Source organism: Lissotriton vulgaris, chromosome 5 (genome assembly GCF_964263255.1).
Source record: "Lissotriton vulgaris chromosome 5, aLisVul1.2, whole genome shotgun sequence".
Lineage (NCBI taxonomy): Eukaryota > Metazoa > Chordata > Amphibia > Caudata > Salamandridae > Lissotriton > Lissotriton vulgaris.
In genome coordinates this window covers 1838763816-1838784663 of record NC_141693.1, presented here as the reverse complement: position 1 = coordinate 1838784663, position 20848 = coordinate 1838763816, and the positions used below count along the sequence as shown (strand labels likewise).

The window sequence follows — 20848 nt, the reverse complement described above, 5'->3', positions numbered from 1 at the left end:
CTGAAGGGTCTTCTCATTCAAAGACCTAGTGAGGGCTAGGGTGTTAAACCCAAGAATTGATAAAAAATATAAGGCGGCTCCAAAGGATCCAATATTTATCAAAGGGCAGGTACCTCTGGACTCGCTTGTATTTTCAAACGCTCGCAAGAGAGCGAACTCATTATCTACAGGAGAGGCCCCTCCACCTGATAAAGAGTCAAAATTAATAGATGCATCAGGCAAAAGAGTGGCATCACAAGCGGCAAATAGCTGTCGTATAGCCAATACACAAGCGCTACTTGCACGTTATGACAGGGCACATTATTATGATGTTAGAAAAACTCATCACACATCTCCCCAAAGAACATCAAAAGAGAGCAGATCAGCTAATACAAGAAGGAAAGATAATAACTAACACTTCCATTAAGTGCGCCCTAGACGCGGCAGACACTGCAGCAAGATCCATCAACACCAGTGTCATGTTAAGGAGACATGCATGGCTTAGAGTCTCAGGGTTCAAACAAGAAGTACAAACATCTTTATTGAACCAACCCTTTGATCAAAAGACACTTTTCGGCTCAAGCACAGATGAGACCTTAGAAAAGATGAAAAAGGACACAAACGGCTAAGTCAATGGGAGCATTACAACAGCCAACACAAAGGGGTTCCTTTCGTAGATCCACCTATAGAGGGGGCTCAAAAAGTACAGGAACAAGTCAGCAATCCACCTCTTTTACGCCAACGTCACCCAGAGGTAATTCAAGAGGTAGTTACAGAGGTAACAACAAGGGTAGGGGTCGCGGAAATAATAACAACCGCAACTCCCCAACCCCAAAACAGTGACTTAATACAACTCCCCCCAGACCACATAACACCGGTCGGGGGACGTCTAGCACAGTTCCTACCTGTCTGGGAAAACATCACATCAGACAAGTGGGTGAGACAAATTATCCAACTTGGTTATTGCCTAGAACTCACTGCTACCCCACCAAACATCCCCCCCAAACAGCGTCCAATGAGTCGAGACCATCTGACCTTGTTAAAGGAAGAAGTACTATCACTACTACAAAAGCATGCCATAGAGAAGGTTCCAAAACCTCAACAAGGGACAGGAGTATACTCTCTATACTTCCTAATCCCCAAAAAAGACGGGTCCCTAAGACCAATCTTGGACCTCAGACCTCTCAATGCATACATAAATTCGGAACATTTCCACATGGTCAAGCTCCAACAAGTACTTCTTTTACTGAAGAAAGGGGACTTTCTTTCTACACTGGATCTAAAAGACGCTTACTTTCACATCCCAATTCACAAAGCCCACAGAGAATACCTAAGGTTTGTAGTGGAAGGACAACATTATCAATTCAAAGTCCTTCCGTTCGGTGTCACAACAGCACCAAGGGTGTTCACAAAATGCCTAGCTGTGGTGGCAGCACACCTAAGAAGACAACAAATACTTCATTTTTCCAATCTTTATTTCGGCCATTTGGCCATAAAAGATAAACAATACACATATACAATCACAAGTAAGTCCGTACATAAAAGATAAAAACATTGGAAATGGATATGCTAAAAATGCTGTAAAAACTATACATCTGAAATTTTAGGAGAGACCCAACACTTTTAAAATACGGTTACGCGTGTGCCAAACATTGGTCAGAAATTTTGTTAATGCGAAGACAATTGGGCCAGAGACATCAGATTTTAAAATCCTATACATTGGTGCATATTCCCTGCAGCCCATGTTCCTTATCAATGGGAGGAGCCAGTATTTTCTCGCTACCATATAGGCTGGGCAGAAGAAAGCCACGTGTAAGTCGGTTTCCTCCATGGCATCACAGGCCGGACACTGCTTTGTAGTTGGAGGCGATGACCAGGTACTTGTAAAGGACCGAAGGGGCAAAGTGCCGTATCTCCATTGGAGAAACAACTTTCTAGCAAGTACTGGGGAAATAGGATCCAATACCCTCTCAAACCTATAAAGGTCCTTAGTTTGCAGAAACACAGAGGATAGAGACCCTTCTGCCTGGGCAGCTCGGGCCCTAGCTAATTTCTGTTCATGGTATACATTAGCCAGGGACTTTTTGGAGATGGTTAGTGCGGCATTCGCCGGCTCAGTCCATAACTCAGGGCGCCCTAATTCCATACAAGTAGATTGGATATTTTTGACCCAGGGAATACGGAGCGCCTTGGGGTGGTTCAGTAGTTCGACCAATTCCGCTCTGTATTCTGCAAGGTCATTACTGCTCCACAGCCTACGCCAGAAGGCTAAGGGTCTAAGGCTTATTTCATCAGCTAATGGACGTAGACCCAAGTCAAGCCTCAGGGGGAGGAGCGGGGTGCTGGGCGGAAGCGCGGCTATCTGTCTTATAAACTTGTTTTCCGTTAGTGACAGACTCCGGCAGGGTGTGTGTCCCCACAATTCCGCCCCATACATGATCGCTCCCCTAGCCTGGGCCTTGTATATCTGGATTAGCGCCCCCAACGGGCGGTATGAGGAGCCGGTCATCATCCGGGCGATACCCCCAGTAGTTTGTGTAAGTTTGAGATTCGCCCTGCTCTGGTGGGATCCCCAAGACATGGTTTCGTTAAGAGTCACACCAAGGTATTCAAAGGTGGCTACTCTCTCGAGCCGTACAGCTCCCAATTGCGGATTCGGCCGCAATTTTTGGCTCGGATTCAAAACCATGAATTTGGTTTTTGCCGCATTAATTTCTAGCCCCATGTCAGTACAGAAGGCTACAAATGAATCAAGGATCCTCTGTATCCCCATAGGGGTTTTGGATAGCAGCAGGGTGTCGTCCGCAAACATGATTGCAGGCACCCTGCTGCCATTCAGTTTGGGAGCGTCAGTATAGTCGGTGGCATTCAGATGGGCGATTACCCCGTTGACGAAGAGGCAAAACAGGGTCGGTGCCAACACACAACCCTGTCTTACCCCTCGGTCAACGGGGAATCTATCGGTCAGTTCCCCCGACCTCCCGCACCTCACTCGAGCGTAGTTATTGTGATGCAGCCTCTGTAAGATTAATAGGATGTCCGGGGGAACGCCCATCTCTGCCAAGACGCTCCAAAGTTTCCCCCTGGGCACCAGATCGAAGGCGGCCCGTACGTCCACAAAAATTGTGTACAGACTACCGCCCTCGAATATAGCTGCCCTCCAATAGATAATGTTTAATCTAAAAACCTGGTCCACTGTAGATATTCCCTTCCTGAATCCCGCCTGATACGGTCTAAGGGCGCCCACCTCTTCCATCCAATCCTGGAGCCGATTCAGCAAAACCCTGCCAAACAGTTTCTGTGCTACGTCAATTAAACTGATGGGTCTGTAGTTGGCTGGGAGGAGAGGCGAGGCCTTTTTGAAGATGGGGACCACCTCTGCCCACAGCCAAGTACTAGGTATTTCCATGCCGCTAAGAACTCGTTGAAGAGGGCGGTGAGGTAGGGTGCCCAAATAATGGGCTCCTGTTTAAACATGTCCCCAGGTAAGCCATCCAGTCCCGGCGCCTTTCCAGAAGCAAGACCTGAAATGGCAGCAGTGACCTCACCCAGCGTTATTGGCTCCCCTTCATAACCTGGCCAACCCACCTCGGTGACAGCAGGAGATTCTCCCGGCTCAGAACTATATAGAGACTGGAAATGTGACTGCCACACCCCTGGAGCAATGTTGGGCTCTATTGCCGATTGGAGGTTCCCCGACCCCCCGCTCACTATCCTCCAAAACAAACGATGGTTTTGGATCGCTAGGGCCTTGGTAAGTTCTTCCCACTGGTTTTCCTCCCATTCGGTCTTGGCGTGGGCAACGAGTTTCTTGTAAGCCCGCCTGCCTTGTCTTAGACTGTCTCCCCCTAGACCCTCCTTAATAAGTCTGAGGAGTTCTGCTTTTGCCCTTCTGCATGCTGGGTTATACCATGATGTTTTGCCTTGCCGCCCCTCTCTTGGCTTTCGTGAGCTACAAGAGAGATGGGGGGCCGCAGCTTTTATAAGGTCCTCATGAGCCTTGTACAATTTGGCCTGGGAATCTTTGCTGTTTGCCTCGGTATCCAGACTCCCCACAGTTTCCAGGATGGGAGTTATCCCATCATAGAGCATGGGGAGTTTGTTCTTGCTTGTTGCCAAGTGCTCCCACCTGATTCTTCTCCTGCTATTTTCCAGGAGAAGTGCAGGTTTGATCCCTTCCGCATTGGTCGCGAGAACTTGGGGACCAGGGTGAACAAGGTCAAGCTCGAGTGCATTGTGGTCGCTATCGGACCTTTCCATCACCCTAAAGTCCTGGATTGACGGCCACTTCGCTATTTGGGCCAGGACATAATCCAGGCGAGACTCTCTTCCCAGCCTGTTATAGGTGGTTTTACTGGGTATGTCAGATTTCATTCGCCCGTTACAGGCTCTAATTCCGAACTTTAGGGTGAGGGCTGTGATTTGTAGTGCTAGTGGGGTCCAAGCCTTTGGGGGGGGGAGCTTCCACTAGGGGCACTGCCCATCTGGCCTCTTCTTCCGATGGAAACCCCTCCAAAAGACCAGGGAGTGGCTCAAAATGAGAATTAAAATCCCCTCCCACCACATAGAATGCATTACTCGGTAGCTCAGATATATAGTTCGTGAGTTCATCTATGGTCGGTGATTCCTTCGCAATTCCCACTGGCCTAGAGTAGATGTTAATTAACACGAGTTTAGCTTGGTTAGGCCAGGATAATGAAACCACGAGGATTTCTTCGGAGTTAGCCGACAGCCGTGTTGCCACGCAGCCCAGATGAGATGCAACCCAGGTCGTGAGCCCCCCTGACGGACGGCCTTTGCCTTCCCACCTGGCTGGGATGAAAAATTACATGTAGCCTTGGTGACCATAATCCTCCCTGGCCAACGTTTCCTGGAACATACATACGTCTCCAGTCTCGATGTAATTTGCCCAATCAGTCACCCAATTTGTTCGCCAGACCAGCAACATTCCAGCAAATTAGCCTCAAGAGTTCAGGGGTGTCAGTTGTCGTGCCAGAAGGGTTGGAGGGGATAGTTTCAGACACAGTTCCAATCAGAAGTTCTGGCGCATTACCAACAGTGGGGGCAGATGGCTCAGGGAGTCTACAAGGGCCATTATCCACAAGCACTGGCTCTTTCAGTATTCCAGGAGCGTTGCCAATACTGCGAGCAGATGGATCAGGAAGTCTGCTGGAGCCATTATCCGGGGTCAATGGATCATTCAGTAGTCCAGGAGTTTTACCAACAGTCGGGGAAAATGGCTCAAGAAATCTGCAGGAGCCGTTATCCAGAATCACTGGGTTGTGAGTGGAAAGTCAGTCAACCCCATCCAAACCATTCAAGCAGTTAAAACGGTTGAAGTGGCAATAGGGTGTGTCAGGCACTTGAAGATTTGGTCGTGGTGCATAATCCTTGTGTCTGCGTCTGTGTTCCACCCTTATCCATTCATCATGCGGTGGAACATAGTGCATGCGAATAGGAGGGAAGAAGAAGGATACTGGAAGGGTCTGGATAGTGGAATCCAGTGAGCGATTTACTCCTCCACAGATATGCAGAACGGTGCCTGGATCTTTGAAAGTTACCAAAATACAGTCTCCTATTATTGTTTTTCTGGTCTTCCCTAACCAAGGGACCCTTCTAACCATAATAATCTCATTATCAAAATGTGATGGGAGGGGTCGGTTCCAGTTTAGCCATTTAATGACCTTTTTCTTTAGGGATTGGTAATCTTCATTTTCTCCCGTTCTTAGATGGGGGGCACCTGCTAACACCACCGTTAGACTGTTGGCTTCTGGCGGCAAATCTGGTCTCCGTGGTCTTGGGGCTGGCCGGCCCGGAGAGAAAGGAAGAGTGCTGCCAGCTTCGGGGGCGCCATCATTAGTCCCTGTCTGGGAATTTTGAGGGGCAGAGTCTGTTGATTGTGAAGGCCTATTGGTTGGGTTATTGCGCGGTGCCTGGACTGGAATAGCCATTAGTGGCTGCAGGGTGGGAACAGTAGGAGCGCCCTGAGTGGGGATTTTATTCGCACCCTGTGAGGCTCCTGTTTTAGGGGGGTTTCCTACGGGGAGATGAGGTCCCACATTTTTAGATTGCTTACTAACTAGGGTGTTCAAGGTAGTAAGGGATGTCTCTAGTATAGTGAGCCTAATCTCCACTTTTTTCAGGCTATCGCTAATGGGCTGCAGAAGGGTGCGGAATAAGAATTCTATGCTCCCTATAGATGGGAGAGGGGGGTTTGTGTTAGATGTGTTGGCCACTGGGTCGCTGATAGTAACAGCTATGTTGGGAGTTAGATCTTTAGAGGGGACAGCGATAGGCGCAGTCTCATTATCCTGCGTTTTTACATTTTTTGCCAAAATCTAGATGGGATAGTTTGGTTTTCCCCCGCCCCCCCCATTGACTTCCTACTACGTTTGCTAGGTGGAGGCCTATGCAACTCCACCACAACACTTTGTTTTGATTTGCTCTTCTTATTTATGTTCGAAGGTGGAGTTTGGGTAATCAAGTTAACTGGGGTATCGGATGTCAGGGATGGAGTTGTGCCTATGGTCTTTTCAGGCAACATACCAGGGGTGCTTGGGATTTCCCGAAGTAAAAGGGGGAAATCCTCAAGGGTCGGTAGATTTGAGCTATTGGGGGGGGTGCCCTCCTCTTGAGAGTTAGGATACGGGATAATTTCTGTCAGGGGTCTACTCTTCATTGTTTCAATGGAGCGCCGACGCTCCGCCCTGCGTCTCTCCAGGGAGTTTTCTTTGCCCCCGTCTCCTTTAGCAGATTTAAAGTAATTGTCCAGCGTTCCTGTGTTGCTGCCCCCCTCCCTTGATGGAGTTTCACATGGTGCCGGTGAGGGCATCGCCTTAGTCAGAGTCAGAGGGCAACCAAAGTTGGAAAAAAAAAGGTAAGGAGTATGGCCCAGCCCGGCCTCCTTTGGCCTCTGATGGCCACAGACGGTCCCGCCCTTGTCCCGGGCTTCTCCCGGCGCTTCCGCGCAGCGGTATAGGTAGTATCAATTTATTAAGCACAGGGGAAGGGGAGGAGCAGACAGGGAGAGCGGCCCAGGTGTTGAGAGTTGGGTCTGGCAAGCGCTCCTGGGAACAGTAGTCCCGGTCCAGCGCCTGCTCTCGCTCGCAGCCCCGCCTGTCACTCGCCTTCTCAGGGACACAGTCGCACTTCCCAGCAGTTCCTGGTAGATCGCCCCACACGAAGCGGGACCCGCGCAGCGGGTTCCGCGAGAGGTAGGCAAGTCTTCGCTGGGTTTAGAGATGCTCCTTCCAAAGGGTTCCAGCAATGGCAGATTTAGCGTCAAATACATGTCTTCCCTTACTTGGACGATTGGTTAATAAAGGCCAAGTCACAAGAAGAATGCCTTCACAACACAAATAAGACAATTCAATTGCTACACCACCTAGGGTTTACGGTGAACTACAAAAAATCACACCTACAACCAAACAAAATTCAACAATACCTGGGGGCTACTATAGACACAGAAAGAGCCAAAGCATACCCCAATCCAATCAGGATACAGACAATGGTCAAGTTAATACAAAGATTTCAACCACAACACTCACTACCAGCACAAGTGTTTATGCAGCTGTTAGGCATGATGTCCTCCTGCATACTACTAATACCACATGCCAGACTACAAATGCGTCCACCACAGGAGTGTCTAGCGACACAGTGGAATCAGGCTCAAGGTCAGATTACAGATCTGGTGTTGGTAGACGACCGTACGCATCGCTCTCTGAAGTGGTGGAACACAACAAACATTTCCAAAGGACGGTCGTTCCTAGAACAGATTCCACAAGCGATACTGACAGCGGACGCATCGCTCTCTGGATGGGGAGCGCACATGGACAAATACACAGTGCAGGGGAAATGGAGTGTGCAGCAAAAGAAACTGCACATCAACTACTTGGAACTACTAGCAGTATTTCTAGCACTAAAAGCTTTCCAGATGCAAATAACAAACAAGGCAGTCCTGATCAGAACAGACAACATGACTGCAATGTATTATATTCAAAAACAGGGGGGGACACACTCTCTCCAACTATCCAGACTAGCACAGGACATTTGGAGATGGGCCATTCCTCAAAAGATCTATCTGTTAGCAGAACACCTACCAGGAGTTCAAAATCAGATAGCAGACATCCTAAGCAGAGAGTCAGAACAAGTACACGAATGGGAGCTGCACAATCGAATACTGCAGCCATTCTTCCAAAGATGGGGACAACCAGAGATAGATCTGTTTGCCAATCATCAGAACGCAAAATGCCAAAACTTCGCATCCTGGTACCCACACCACAGGTCCCAGGGCAATGCACCATGGATAAATTGGTCCAACAAATTTGCTTACGCTTTCCTCCTCTCCCACTAATTCCGTTAGTGGTTCGGAAACTGCAACAGCACTCAATGATACTAGTAGCACCCACGTGGGCAAGACCGCCGTGGTTCACCACGCTACTGCAACTCTCACAGGTGCCACATCAAAAGCTAAGATTATTACCCATGCACCTTACACAGAACCATGGAGAAATAATGCACCCAGATCCCAAACAATTGAACCTAGCGATCTGGCTCCTGAGGTCATAGAGTTTGGATACTTAGATTTACCTCCAGAATGTATGGAAATCATTAAACAAGCAAGACGTCCTACCACCAGAGCATGCTATGCAGCAAAATGGAAAAGGTTTGCTGTACACTGTAACAGTAACCACATCAACCCTCTGGACGCATCTACTAAACAGATTATTTGCTATTTACTACACTTGCAGCAATGCAACTTAGCATATACCTCGATCAGAGTGCATCTCGCAGCTATAGCAGCGTACCTACAAAACAGGCAACATCTTTCCCTGTTTAAAGTACCAGCAATTAAAGCTTTCATGGAAGGACTCAGAAGAGTCATTCCACCAAGACTGCCACCTTCCCCAGTCTGGAATCTCAACATAGTACTTACCAGACTAATGGGACCACCCTTTGAACCTATGCATAGGTGTGAAATACAATTCCTCACATGGAAGGTGGCCTTCCTCATAGCTATCACGTCACTTAGAAGAGTAAGTGAGTTGCAGGCGTTTACAATTCAAGAACCATTCATGCAGTTACACCAAAACAAGGTGGTTCTTAGAACAAATCCTAAATTCTTGCCTAAAGTAATTTCAGCATTCCACATCAATCAGTCAGTGGAACTACCGGTCTTCTTTCCAAAACCACAGACGGTAGCGGAAAGGGCCCTACACACATTAGATGTCAGAAGGGCAATATTGTATTATATAGAAAGAACACAAACTTTCAGAAAAACAAAACAGCTATTTGTAGCGTTTTCTCCTACACATAAGGGCAATCCCATCTCTAAAGCAGGCATTGCCAGATGGATTGTAAAATGTATACAAATATGCTACTTAAAGAAAAAGAGGACATTAACTGTTCCTCCTAGAGCTCACTCTACACGTAAACTAGGAGCATCTATGGCATTTTTGGGAAACATTCCTCTAGATGACATATGCAAAGCAGCTACCTGGGTTACACCGCATACCTTCACAAAGCACTATGGTGTAGATGTGCACACAACAAGCTAGAGTGGGACAAGCTGTACTAAAGACTTTATTTCAGACTGTTGCAACAGACACAGGCGACCACCGCTAGGGAGAGAACTGCTATATAGTCTATTCATAATGTACCATCTGCAGCCCATATGCCTCGAACGGAATATGCTACTTACCAGTATGCATCTGTTCTTGGCATAGAGGGCTGCAGAGTGGTACATGCCCTCCCAGCCTCCCTGGAAACCTGTGTCTGTTCCAACAATATCTTATTTAGATACACTTACAATGGCATTTCTATCTGTATTCTATCATACTACTCCATCTAACCCTACTATGGCAAAACAATCTAAGGATGGAGCCGATGCCCATGAGCACTAACCACCAAAGGAGGAGTCACCAAGATACAAAAGACTCTCCAAGAGAAAAACAAGTGCAATCATCCGAGCCCAACACCAGATGGCGATCTATTCATAATGTACCACTCTGCAGCCCTCTATGCCAAGAACAGATGCATACTGGTAAGTAGCATATTCCTTAATGTCTGCTAGAACATCACCCTTCTGGAGTTCTTGACTCCACCTCGTTCGTGTAATTTTCAATCAATCATTAACTTCAAGTGGATGATGAACGTATTTAATTGACAGGAATATAGAAAGGTATGGCAGTGCAAAAGATCCGGTACGTACTGGCCAAGAAGAAGCGAGAAGTCTTGTGTGCTTATTCAGCAATAGTCCAGGCTGCTATCACTGCATTGATACAGAAAAGTGGGTGGTGATGAACAGAGTGTCTGAATTAAGCAGACCACTCTTACCCAGTCCAAAGATCAGGGCTTGATCCATCACTGTTATTTATCTCACTGCCCCACCCCAGCTCAGAACCTGGCTATATGCAAATTAGTCTGTCCCTGGCCCAGTGCATCATGGGAACAGGGCAGACCAAACTACCAAGCCAATTCTTCACCAGAAAGGAGACAAGCTACCGGGGACCGGTTTCTGGCATTTCAGCCTCTTCGGCCCGGCTTGCTTGAATCCTGATGGAGCAGTGAGAAAGGGACTCATGTCTGAGTATACCCTGCCACACCTATAGTGGCCAAAATTGATACAGAAAAGTGGGTGGTGATGAACAGAGTGTCTGAATTAAGCAGACCACTCTTACCCAGTCCAAAGATCAGGGCTTGATCCATCACCGTTATTTATCTCACTGCCCCACCCCAGCTCAGAACCTGGCTATATGCAAATTAGTCTGTCCCTGGCCCAGTGCATCATGGGAACAGGGCAGACCAAACTACCAAGCCAATTCTTCACCAGAAAGGAGACAAGCTACCGGGGACCGGTTTCTGGCATTTCAGCCTCTTCGGCCCGGCTTGCTTGAATCCTGATGGAGCAGTGAGAAAGGGACTCATGTCTGAGTATACCCTGCCACACCTATAGTGGCCAAAATTGATACAGAAAAGTGGGTGGTGATGAACAGAGTGTCTGAATTAAGCAGACCACTCTTACCCAGTCCAAAGATCAGGGCTTGATCCATCACCGTTATTTATCTCACTGCCCCACCCCAGCTCAGAACCTTGCTATATGCAAATTAGTCTGTCCCTGGCCCAGTGCATCATGGGAACAGGGCAGACCAAACTACCAAGCCAATTCTTCACTAGAAAGGAAACAAGCTCCCGGGGACCGGTTTCTGGCACCCTAAGCGTGGAAGGGTATTCTCAGATGTGAGACCCCTGCTCATTGCACCATCAGGATTCAAGCAAACCGGGCCGAAGACGGCTGTAATGCCCGAAACCGGTCCCCGGGAGCTTGTTTCCTTCCCAGTGTAAGAATTGGCTTTTGTAGTTTGGTTTGCCCTGTTCCCATCATGCACTGGGACAGGAACAGACTAATTTGCATACAGCCAGGTTCTGAAACTGGGATGGTGCAGTGAGCTAAAAAACGGTGTTGGATCTAGCCCTGATCTCTTGACTGGGTGAGAGCTTTCTGCTTAATTCCGAGACTCTGTCCCTCACCACCCCTTGTTGTAAATATGCTATCACTGCATTGGCATGAGGGGCTGCCTGTCCTAGACATATAGGTGTCTTCATATGTTCCTGTTTAGACAGCAAGGTCAGTTGAGAATGGCACTTGGCCTGCTCTTTCCTACAGGACGTTTTGGTTAGAGGACTCCTCGTTGCTGGACTTGGTAGCCTCTATCCCGGCTAACTTTACGTCACTCTGCCTCAATAGAGCAGGTACCATGAGAGGGGGTGGAATGGCCCTTCTATACAGTACTTACCTGAGGGGGCGAAAGATTTTTTGCTGAAAGCCTGGGAGGGGCCGAGGTCAGGATAGGGATGGATTGTTGGACTATTTTGTTAGTTTACCGACCCCCCTGGGCGTTGCCGGACTTCCCGGATTTATTCCTGTAATTGGTCTAGGATGTTCGATCTCGGTACAATAACGTAATTATTATGGGTGACCTAAATTTCCTTTGGGAAAAGTCCCCAAAAGAAGGCCAAGCCAATCAGATAGACGAGGCGCTTAGGTCCTTTGGGTTAGTTCAGAGGGTAACGGGCCCTACACACGAGAAGGGCCATACCCTGGATCTCGTTTGGATAACAACCCCAGAACATGGCCGGGATCATGGCCCAGTAGTTGCGCAGCCTTGTGCATGGTCAGACCACTATCTAGTGAAAGGCACGATATCGGTTGATGAACAGAAGGGGAAGCCCGGAGCAGGTTGGAAGGTCGTGAGGAAATGGAAACATATAGACGGGGATGAAATGGTAGCTCATCTCCTAGCTCGTCCTCATACTAACAAGATGGAACAGAATCCAGAAATCATCTGTAAAGACTTAACAGACAAACTAAATTGGGTAGTGGATCTCGTGACACCAGCTCGAAGGATGAAGATGGTAGATAGAGGAGCTGGGGCCCCGTGGTATAATGAATCCCTTAGGGGAAAAAAAGAGGGCGCTACGTAAATATGAGAGAGCATGGCGGAAGGAATACAGCCTCAACGCACGGAGTCTTTACACACAGGAGCTCGCTTCCTATAAACATGCCATCTTGATCAGGAAAGCTGAGTTATATGAGGACAGGATTTCTAGAGCTCCGGACCCACAGAAAGAAATTTTCAAGGTCCTTACGGAACTCAGGAAAAATAAGGAGCAGAGTCCTGAGTTTAAGCAAGAAGACTGCCAAACATTTCAGGACTACTTCTCCACTAAGATTAAAGACCTCTTATCTGAAATTGGTACTACCCCAATTTTGGACTGTCCTCTACAGACTGTCCCGGTCATCCGCCCAGTTGATAACCCCTTGGTCACTCTGCCCTTGATTACGAAGGATAGACTGGCAAATCTTGTGGGGCGGGTTAAATCTGGCTCTCGGGCCGACCCTTGTCCCCCGGAGGTCTTTAAATTAGCCATGCCAGGTATTGAGGAAGATGTTCTGACTCTCCTCAATAATTCCCTACAAATAGGACTGGTTCCATCCTCCTTCAAGAAGGCACAGTTGATCCCCCTGTTGAAAAAAACTGGGGCAGACGTAAAGAACTTAAAGAACTTTAGGCCGATTTCTCAGTTACCATTCTTGGCCAAAGTTCTGGAGCAGCATGTCCTTACGGATCTCGCTGACCATCTGGAGAAAAATGTCTTACTCGAGCAAAACCAGGCTGGGTTCCGTGCGCATCGTAGCACGGAGCTAGTGATGCTATCCATCCTGGATGAGTTGAGGAACAGAGCTGACAAGAAACTCCCTGGTGCTATTAGACCTCTCCGCGACTTTTGACACTGTTTGTCATAGTCAATTGTTGCTGCAGTTAAGGGACTTAGGCATCCAGGGCATAGCACTTGTCTGGCTCTCCTCTTTTCTCCAAGGGAGAACTCAGAGAGTCCAACTGGCGGACCTATCTTCAACCACAGTGCCAATCACCTGTGGTGTACCACAAGGCTCTGCCCTTTCCCCTCTTTTATTTAATGTTTATTTACAACCTCTGATTTCGGCCCTTAACCAGATGGACTGTCAAATCAACAACTATGCTGACGGCACCCAAATTGTCATCCAAATGGAGGATTGTTCGGGTGCACACGCAAGAATGCAGAATATCCTAAGATACACCGCTAATTGGATGTCTCTGAACTCGTTGAAAATCAATCCAGACAACAGAGGTGTTGCCAATTACCATCATGGGCAACCCCTGGAATGATCTGTTCTGGCCTTTAGAACTAGGAGGGCCTCCAGAACCTGCAACAGTAGTGAAAAGCCTGGGCATCTCCTTAGATGGGAGTCTGACGATGCAAAAGCAAGTCTCTGGGGTGTTGGGCACGTGTGTAGGCCTCCTTCGACAACTAAGGAAAATTTCCTCACTCTTGTCCTTTGCCACCCTAAGACGCGCTGTTTCTGCCATGATCTTAACCAGGATGGACTATGGTAACTCACTTTATGCAGGGCCCCCTCAAAAACATCTGAACCGTCTGCAAATCGTTATGAACGATGCTGCTAGATTGATTTTCAAGAAACCTCGGAGAACGCATGCTTCTCCTCTATTGCGTGAACTCCACTGGCTACCGGTCAAACAGAGGGTTTTGTTCAAAGGGCTCTGCATTACGCATAAAGTCCTGTATGGAAAGGCGCCAAGCTACATCAAAGCCCGTCTGGCCCCATACAAACCTGGTAGACGGCTGCGCTCTTCAGATGCTACTTTGCTAACTCAACCGCATTTCAAATTATCCACCCTGGGTGGTCGTGCTTTTTCTAACATCTTCCCAGCTGTCTGGAATAATCTACCTACCGAACTGCGCAAAGAACCCAACTTGTTGCCTTTTCGAAAAAAATTAAAAACAGTGCTTTTTCAGAAAGCATGGGGTGTGCTGTAATTTGACGATCGGCTGCAGAACTTGGTTAGTATATACCTGGTAAAGCGCTTAGAGACACCGGGGTGATTACGCGCTATATAAATTGAATAAATAAATAAATTTTAGCCAGCTTATAGCCCCACCACCTGGGAGGTACTGCTTGGTATCTATTTGAAAGGTGGTGAGTCTGTTTCAGAAGAACAAGTTACGTACCTTCGGATAACACTCTTTCTGGTAGAGGCTGTATCTAACCAGAGAATCCTCAGACACCCTCCCTTCCTGTTTTGTGACCTGGACTCTTTCATTGAAGGCCCCCATTAAAGTTCTGTAATCTAGTCCATTCCCATCTGGAGAGTGGATTCTGCGTCTTTTGGTGTGGACAATACATGAAAGCAACTGGTTTCACCTCACGAGTGCCGCTTATATAGGCCTCTGTGCATAACTTTCAGAGCGAAGCGACGTGTAGGCTAAGCTGCATTGTGCTACCTATCAGCATGCAGGGCTGCTGCTAAAGATTTTCTAGATCCAGTCTGATGCCTGGGGAATATTCAAAAGGTGAAGATTCTGTTAGATTCTCTATTAGAGTGTTACCTAAGGTAAGTAACTTGTCCATTACATCCAATGTTGCCATATGATGCAGACACATGGTGATTGCTTCTGAGTTGAGTGGTGAGGTAAGGAATGAGTATGTTTAAGTTGGTGAGTAGATCATTTCAACGTCATGCTTTGTTTAAGCCAGTAGGCAGTCTTTTGAGTACTTTTAGTGTCTTGTTAGAAATTCCATCTTTGGCTGTTCTATGTAATTTTCAGTGTTCCTTCTCTCTCCAGGCTCGAGCTGGAATGATCAGCACTGTAGAAGTTCTTAAAGTGATGGAAGCCTTTGTAAATGAACCAAATTATACGGTATGGAGTGATTTAAGCTGTAACCTGGGCATCCTTTCCACCCTGCTAGCCCACACTGATTACTATGAGGAACTCCAGAGCTTCATCAGAGACCTTTTTACTCCAATAGGACTCAAGCTGGGTTGGGACCCCAAACCTGGAGAAGGTAGGGTCATTATGCAAGCTACATTATCAGCATTTATAACACATTTGTATGGTCTTAAAGAGTTTTTAAAAGCTGGAAGCATTATCGCCATTGTTCCCAAATGCCTTATAAACAAGGGTCCTAGTTAGCTAGTGTCATTGTGTATGGTTGCAGTGTACTGTTAAGTGGAATAAACTCTTCATTTGGAGTATTTTCTCAGTATTTGAATTTCTTTTTCTTAAACCACTGGTTTCACATTAGAAGATTAAGACTTTTCACGGAGAGTTAATGGAGAAAAATCTCTTAAAGCTTTGTAAAGCCTGTGGCAAAAGGAAGATCTTTCAAGAAGCACACATACTAAATGCCTCTACTGCCTGCATCAGAGTCACAATCCTAAGAAATGAGACGTATGCAACACATTTTCTACAAAGAGCATGAAAGATGGTGAAAGAAGGCTGGTTCTGGAAATTATGAAGGCAAACATGGAGGCAGTCCACCCCTGGAGAGCAAGTAGGTCTGCAAAGATCTTCTCAGTGAGCGCTAACTGAACCTCTTACCTTGCCTCTAACGGTGAGATAACTGATCAGCTGCTGCCCCCTACTATCCAGCAAAAAAAAAGTGATGTCGAGAAAGGACTGGGAAGTCAAAGAAGGCGGTGTCTCTGAATTCTCAGGTGGCACCGAAAAAATAAAACATTTCTTTAAAGGCAAACCAGTCCGGTACCAGTCATTGATGAGTAGTTGTCTTCATTTCATTCTACAGAGGATACAAAGTCTGCATGTTACACGGTCACCGGTACAGACACCATTTACCAGAAAGCATCCTTGCTGATCACTGTAACTCCATCCCCAACATTTCCTTCATGGGCCCAGCAGTGCTGTCAAAATGGTGGTCATTGTCTTTGCCTTTCAGTTCCTCCATGAAGAGAGGTGCTTTGATGATTAGGATCCTGGTTTGCCTACAACCGTTGATGAATTTCCCATAGACAAGTACTTTGTTGATGACCCGAGCATTGGAAAATGTTGCTGTGTTAGGGGGCTCGGCATTGAATCGAAAAATGATGATGTACAGGCTTGACGGTCCATATAGTCTTGCGTGGTCCCTTTGTGTAAAGCCTGATGGCACACTTTGACGTGTATAGACGTCACTCCTGGAATGTTCGGGGCATGGGCTCCATTCAAAAAAGGCATAGGCTTTTCGCACAACTGAATAGGAGGAAGGTGAATATGGTGTTTCTACAGGAGACGCACTGAAGCTGAACAAGAAGGGCCAGTTATTGATTACGTCATATTCGGCCTTCGGAAGTGGGGTCCCGATATGGCTGAGAAATGGTACACCCTTTAAATTACTAGAGCAGAAGATTGACAAGGACGGAAGATATTTGTTGTTACATGGGCTGCTTGATAAGGAACATATTGTACTGGCCAGTGTCTATACGCCTAATCCGGGACAAGAAACGTTTTGGACAGTCTAAATATATTACTGGCGGACTGGGTGGGATATCCGTGGGTGATGAGGGGCAATTTCAGTGCGGTGTTAGACATAGACATGGACAGGTCTCACCCACCGCTACACAACACACATAGTAGGAACACTGCGACGGTGCTGAGAACCTGGGCAAGCGGGTGGGGAATAGTGGAAGCATGGAGAGAGCAACACAGCGGAGTCAGAGAATACACACTTTACTCTGCAGTGCACAAATTACATACGCTCATTGATAGGATATTCTGCAAGGACATGCTGATGTGTATGGTCAAAGACTCCACTCATTTAGGGAAGACCTTGTCGGACCACTGCCCAGTAGAACAGCTTACTGACAAAGAGAATGAGATAGGAAGACTGGAACAGAAGGCTGCACTGGATGACACACAAGACACGACTACGAGAAGTTATTATTCGATATGCCGAATTGTTAGAAGACCTTAGGCTGTAGATAGACTGAATGCACAGAAACAGCACACAGTGACAGACAGAGCGGGACCATTGCTGTCTAGAATAGTGAACGATGCCCCACCTGTTCCGATACTGGAGGTTAGAGATGTACAAGGTGAAATAGTTAGCACCCAACTTGACGTAAATGTAGCCTTTATGGAATATTATAAAACACTGTATGCTAGGCCTGTCGATTTAGATGAGGCAGATCTAGATGCTTTTTTCGATAGGTTGCACCTCCCTCAGCTGCTGCAGGCGCACACAGAGGACCTCCGACTTCCGATAACCACCATGGAAATGAAAAGGGCGATACGAAGCTTAACCCGAAATAAGTTGCCTGGTGGCGATGGACTGCCAGTGGAATTTTATGCTGTGTTTGCTGAGCTACTGGTGCCCCACTTACAAAGGCTATATCACTCGTCCCTAGCAACGGGCACACTGCCGACTAGCACACTGCAAGCCATGGTGATCCGCTAGAAAATACTAGCGGATCGGATTAATCAATATGTACCGCGACTAGTGCACGAATACCAATGTGGGTTTGTCCCAGGTAGGAGCACGGCTCTCAATATTAGGAGACTACATCAGGTGATGGCTCATATCCCCCAACAAAATGTCAGTTTGTTTTATTTCCTTAGACTTACGCCAGGCCTTTGACTCTTTTTTTTAAACCTTTATTAGTCGCATTCAACAGAGATTCATGACAGTAACAGCATCGACAATTCAGTAGAGCAATACTTTTGGTACATTCAGTGGAGAAGCATCAATTTCACGAGGGCTAGTACATTGCATTTAGGCTGGCCTAGAAACACATATTCCTCAATTTCATGTAGTGGGAGGGCAACCAATCGGGAATACTCCCCCTGCATAGCCAGGGGCGCAAGGGGTGGGGCGACCAACATACCTTCGCATACAGGTGTAGTGCAAAGCGCGGAGGAAAGGTATCTCAGAACCCCCCGACCCACGTCTGTCTCGGTCCCCACCAGTCAGCCAGAAGTGTCACCGTATGCAGTAGTGTGTCATATGTGTGTCAGAAGAGCATGGCACCGCTCGTCACCTCAGCGTATGTTCAGTGTAAGGGCAATCAATATGAAGTGCAGCTTAAAGCGGTGCACAGTGCTCATTAACGCAAATGCCATCTCTACCGACGTGCAATCGCAGGATCTAGTGTATATGTCTGCCCCTACCGGCCTATTGTGTTAGAATATCGGGAGGATCAGGAAGACCCGTCCCACAAGTAGCATCACATGACCTATAAGTATCACACGCCCTACAAGTATCCCAGACCCCCCAACATCACTCCCTCAGGAAGCTTACTACCCCATCCAATTGAGGCGGGCTAAGGTCCCACCCATCATGTGAAATGTAATATGGCGAGTGTGGTGTAAAGCACCTATACGCTCATGGGCCTGGCAACGGCTCATCATCTCCAGAGGAGTCACTGTGAGTCGCCTGAGACATCCAGTAGACCTGTAAGGGGGACCAAAAGTCACTGGGTTTACAGCGGGCGGGTAGCAGTTCCGCATAAACGCCATGCTGGTCCTGACAGTATGTGAGGTCATCCAGCCATTCCTTAAATTTTGGTGCCCTACCCCTCCCCCATCTGCAAGCAATCCTCCTCTTAGCGAGCAGCAACGCGATATCGACAAATCTACGGTCTGACTTGGGTACATCCCTGGTATATCCCAGCAGCATCACCACCGGATCCAGAGGAAGAGGGCCAGCAATCATGACCTGGAGCGCAGCATGCACCTGCTCCCAGTATGCCTGTATCGCTCCACACTCCCAGGTCAAATGTAGGAAACCCGCGCCTTCCGCACGGCATCAAGCGCATCTATCGTCCTCTGAGAGGCGAAAGCGCAGCTTCCTGATTGGAGTGTAATAATATCTCTGTACGAACTTGTAGTGAATGATTTTCAATCGACAGCTGGAGGAGACGTTAGCCGTGGCCGAGCAGCAATACCTCCACTGCTCATCAGTGAGTTCAGCATTTAGTTCAGAGCTCCAATCAATTCGCGCTTTAGACAGAACCGGTGGTCGTTGCTCACGAACGGCAGCATACAGCTTTGACACCAAGTGCCTACCATCCGACACGAGCATGACATGCAAGGGCAGTACTGTCCCCGGTTCCTCCGGAAAGCTAGGGAGTATGTCCCGCATACCCTGACGGAGTCTAATATAATAAAACACCTCCATCGGTGTCGGGGGAGCAGTCCGAAATATCTGATCTTTGGTACGGAACAGCCCATCCTGAAACAAGTCACCCCATGTATTAAGGTGTACGCGTTTGCACATGGATCGAAATCCATTCTCCAGTAGAAGCGATAATTTCGGGTGGTACGCAAGGGGCATTGCCGGCGAATACAGCATGGGGGCTCCTAGCAATTTAGTCACTCTCCTCCAAGAGTCAATAGTACAGGTAACAGTGGTAGCAGGCGTCTCGACATCTCCAACCAGTCCCATCAGCATGCCCCTGAGTGGGAGTGGATGCACGATCCAATCCTCAGCAGCAACCTGCGGCATAAAGGGAGCGGGACTAACCCAGTGATAGGCGTGCTGAGCCTGAGCACTGAGGTAATACACTTCCAGATCGGGTACATCAAATCCGCCCCTGTCATATGGTTGCGTCAAAACAGTCCAGCTAAGGCGCGGTTGCTTACCGCCCCAAAATAGGCGAAGCAACTCAGTTCGAAGTCTTTTTAAAAAATAGGCACCCGGGTAGTAGGGTACGTTTTGGAATAGATATAGGAAACGTGGGAGGATGACCATTTTTATCAGGGAGGCTCTGCCTGCCATCGAAAGTGGGAGGGCCAACCAGCGGGTCACGTTGTGAGTCAATCGTGAGATAGCCACTCCATAATTCAGCCGGATAGTGTCGTCCTTATTGAGCGACACTTCAATGCCCAAGTATCTCAAATCAGAGCTGCACCATTCCAAGGGGTAGTCTAGCGGAAAATGGGCAACCGAGGCCGTGAGGGGGAAGAATTGCGACTTCTTCCAATTGATGTGCACTCCGGATATGCCGCCAAACACTATAAATTCTCTCAGAAGCGGGTTGAGGTGGTCTTGTGGGTGCCGCACATACAGTGTAACGTCGTCCGCATAAAGGGAAATCCCAATCTGCCTTTGATTACAGTTAAAGGTGCCGGCCTTATGCAATTGCCGGATCCTGCAAGCCAGTTGTTCAATCGCCAGGCCGAAAAGCAGGGGCGACAGGGGGCATCCTTGCCTAGTCCCACTCGTGATCGGCATCTGTGCTGAGCACACCGTTAACGATGACCCTAGCGACTGGAGAAGTGTAGAGCAGTGTCACCCAAGCGATGAATATCCGGGGGAACCCCATTCTGCTCAAGATAGCCATCAGATAACCCCAATCCACAGAATCGAACGCTTTGGTGGCGTCCAGGAACACAGCAGCGACAGGCAGGTCAGGTGCAATGGTAGGTATAAGGGAGAACAGCGTACGGAGGTTATGGGATGTGGCTCTCCCTGGGACAAATCCAGATTGATCCGGCAGCACCAGGGTATTCATAAGCAGGGACAGCCTAGTCG

The 20848-nt window shown here is 47.9% G+C and overlaps 1 protein-coding gene across 2 annotated transcripts in view; it reads left to right on the top strand.

Moving 5' to 3' along the window:
* The window catches only part of NPEPPS (aminopeptidase puromycin sensitive), a 1004488-nt gene that overhangs the window by 785374 nt on the left and 198266 nt on the right, over positions 1 to 20848 (top strand). For both annotated transcript variants that reach the window (XM_086924308.1, XM_086924309.1), the window contains exon 17: positions 15166 to 15385. In XM_086924308.1, coding sequence (XP_086780434.1) covers positions 15166 to 15385 — 220 coding nt within the window. The remainder of the gene's footprint in view (positions 1 to 15165; positions 15386 to 20848) is intronic.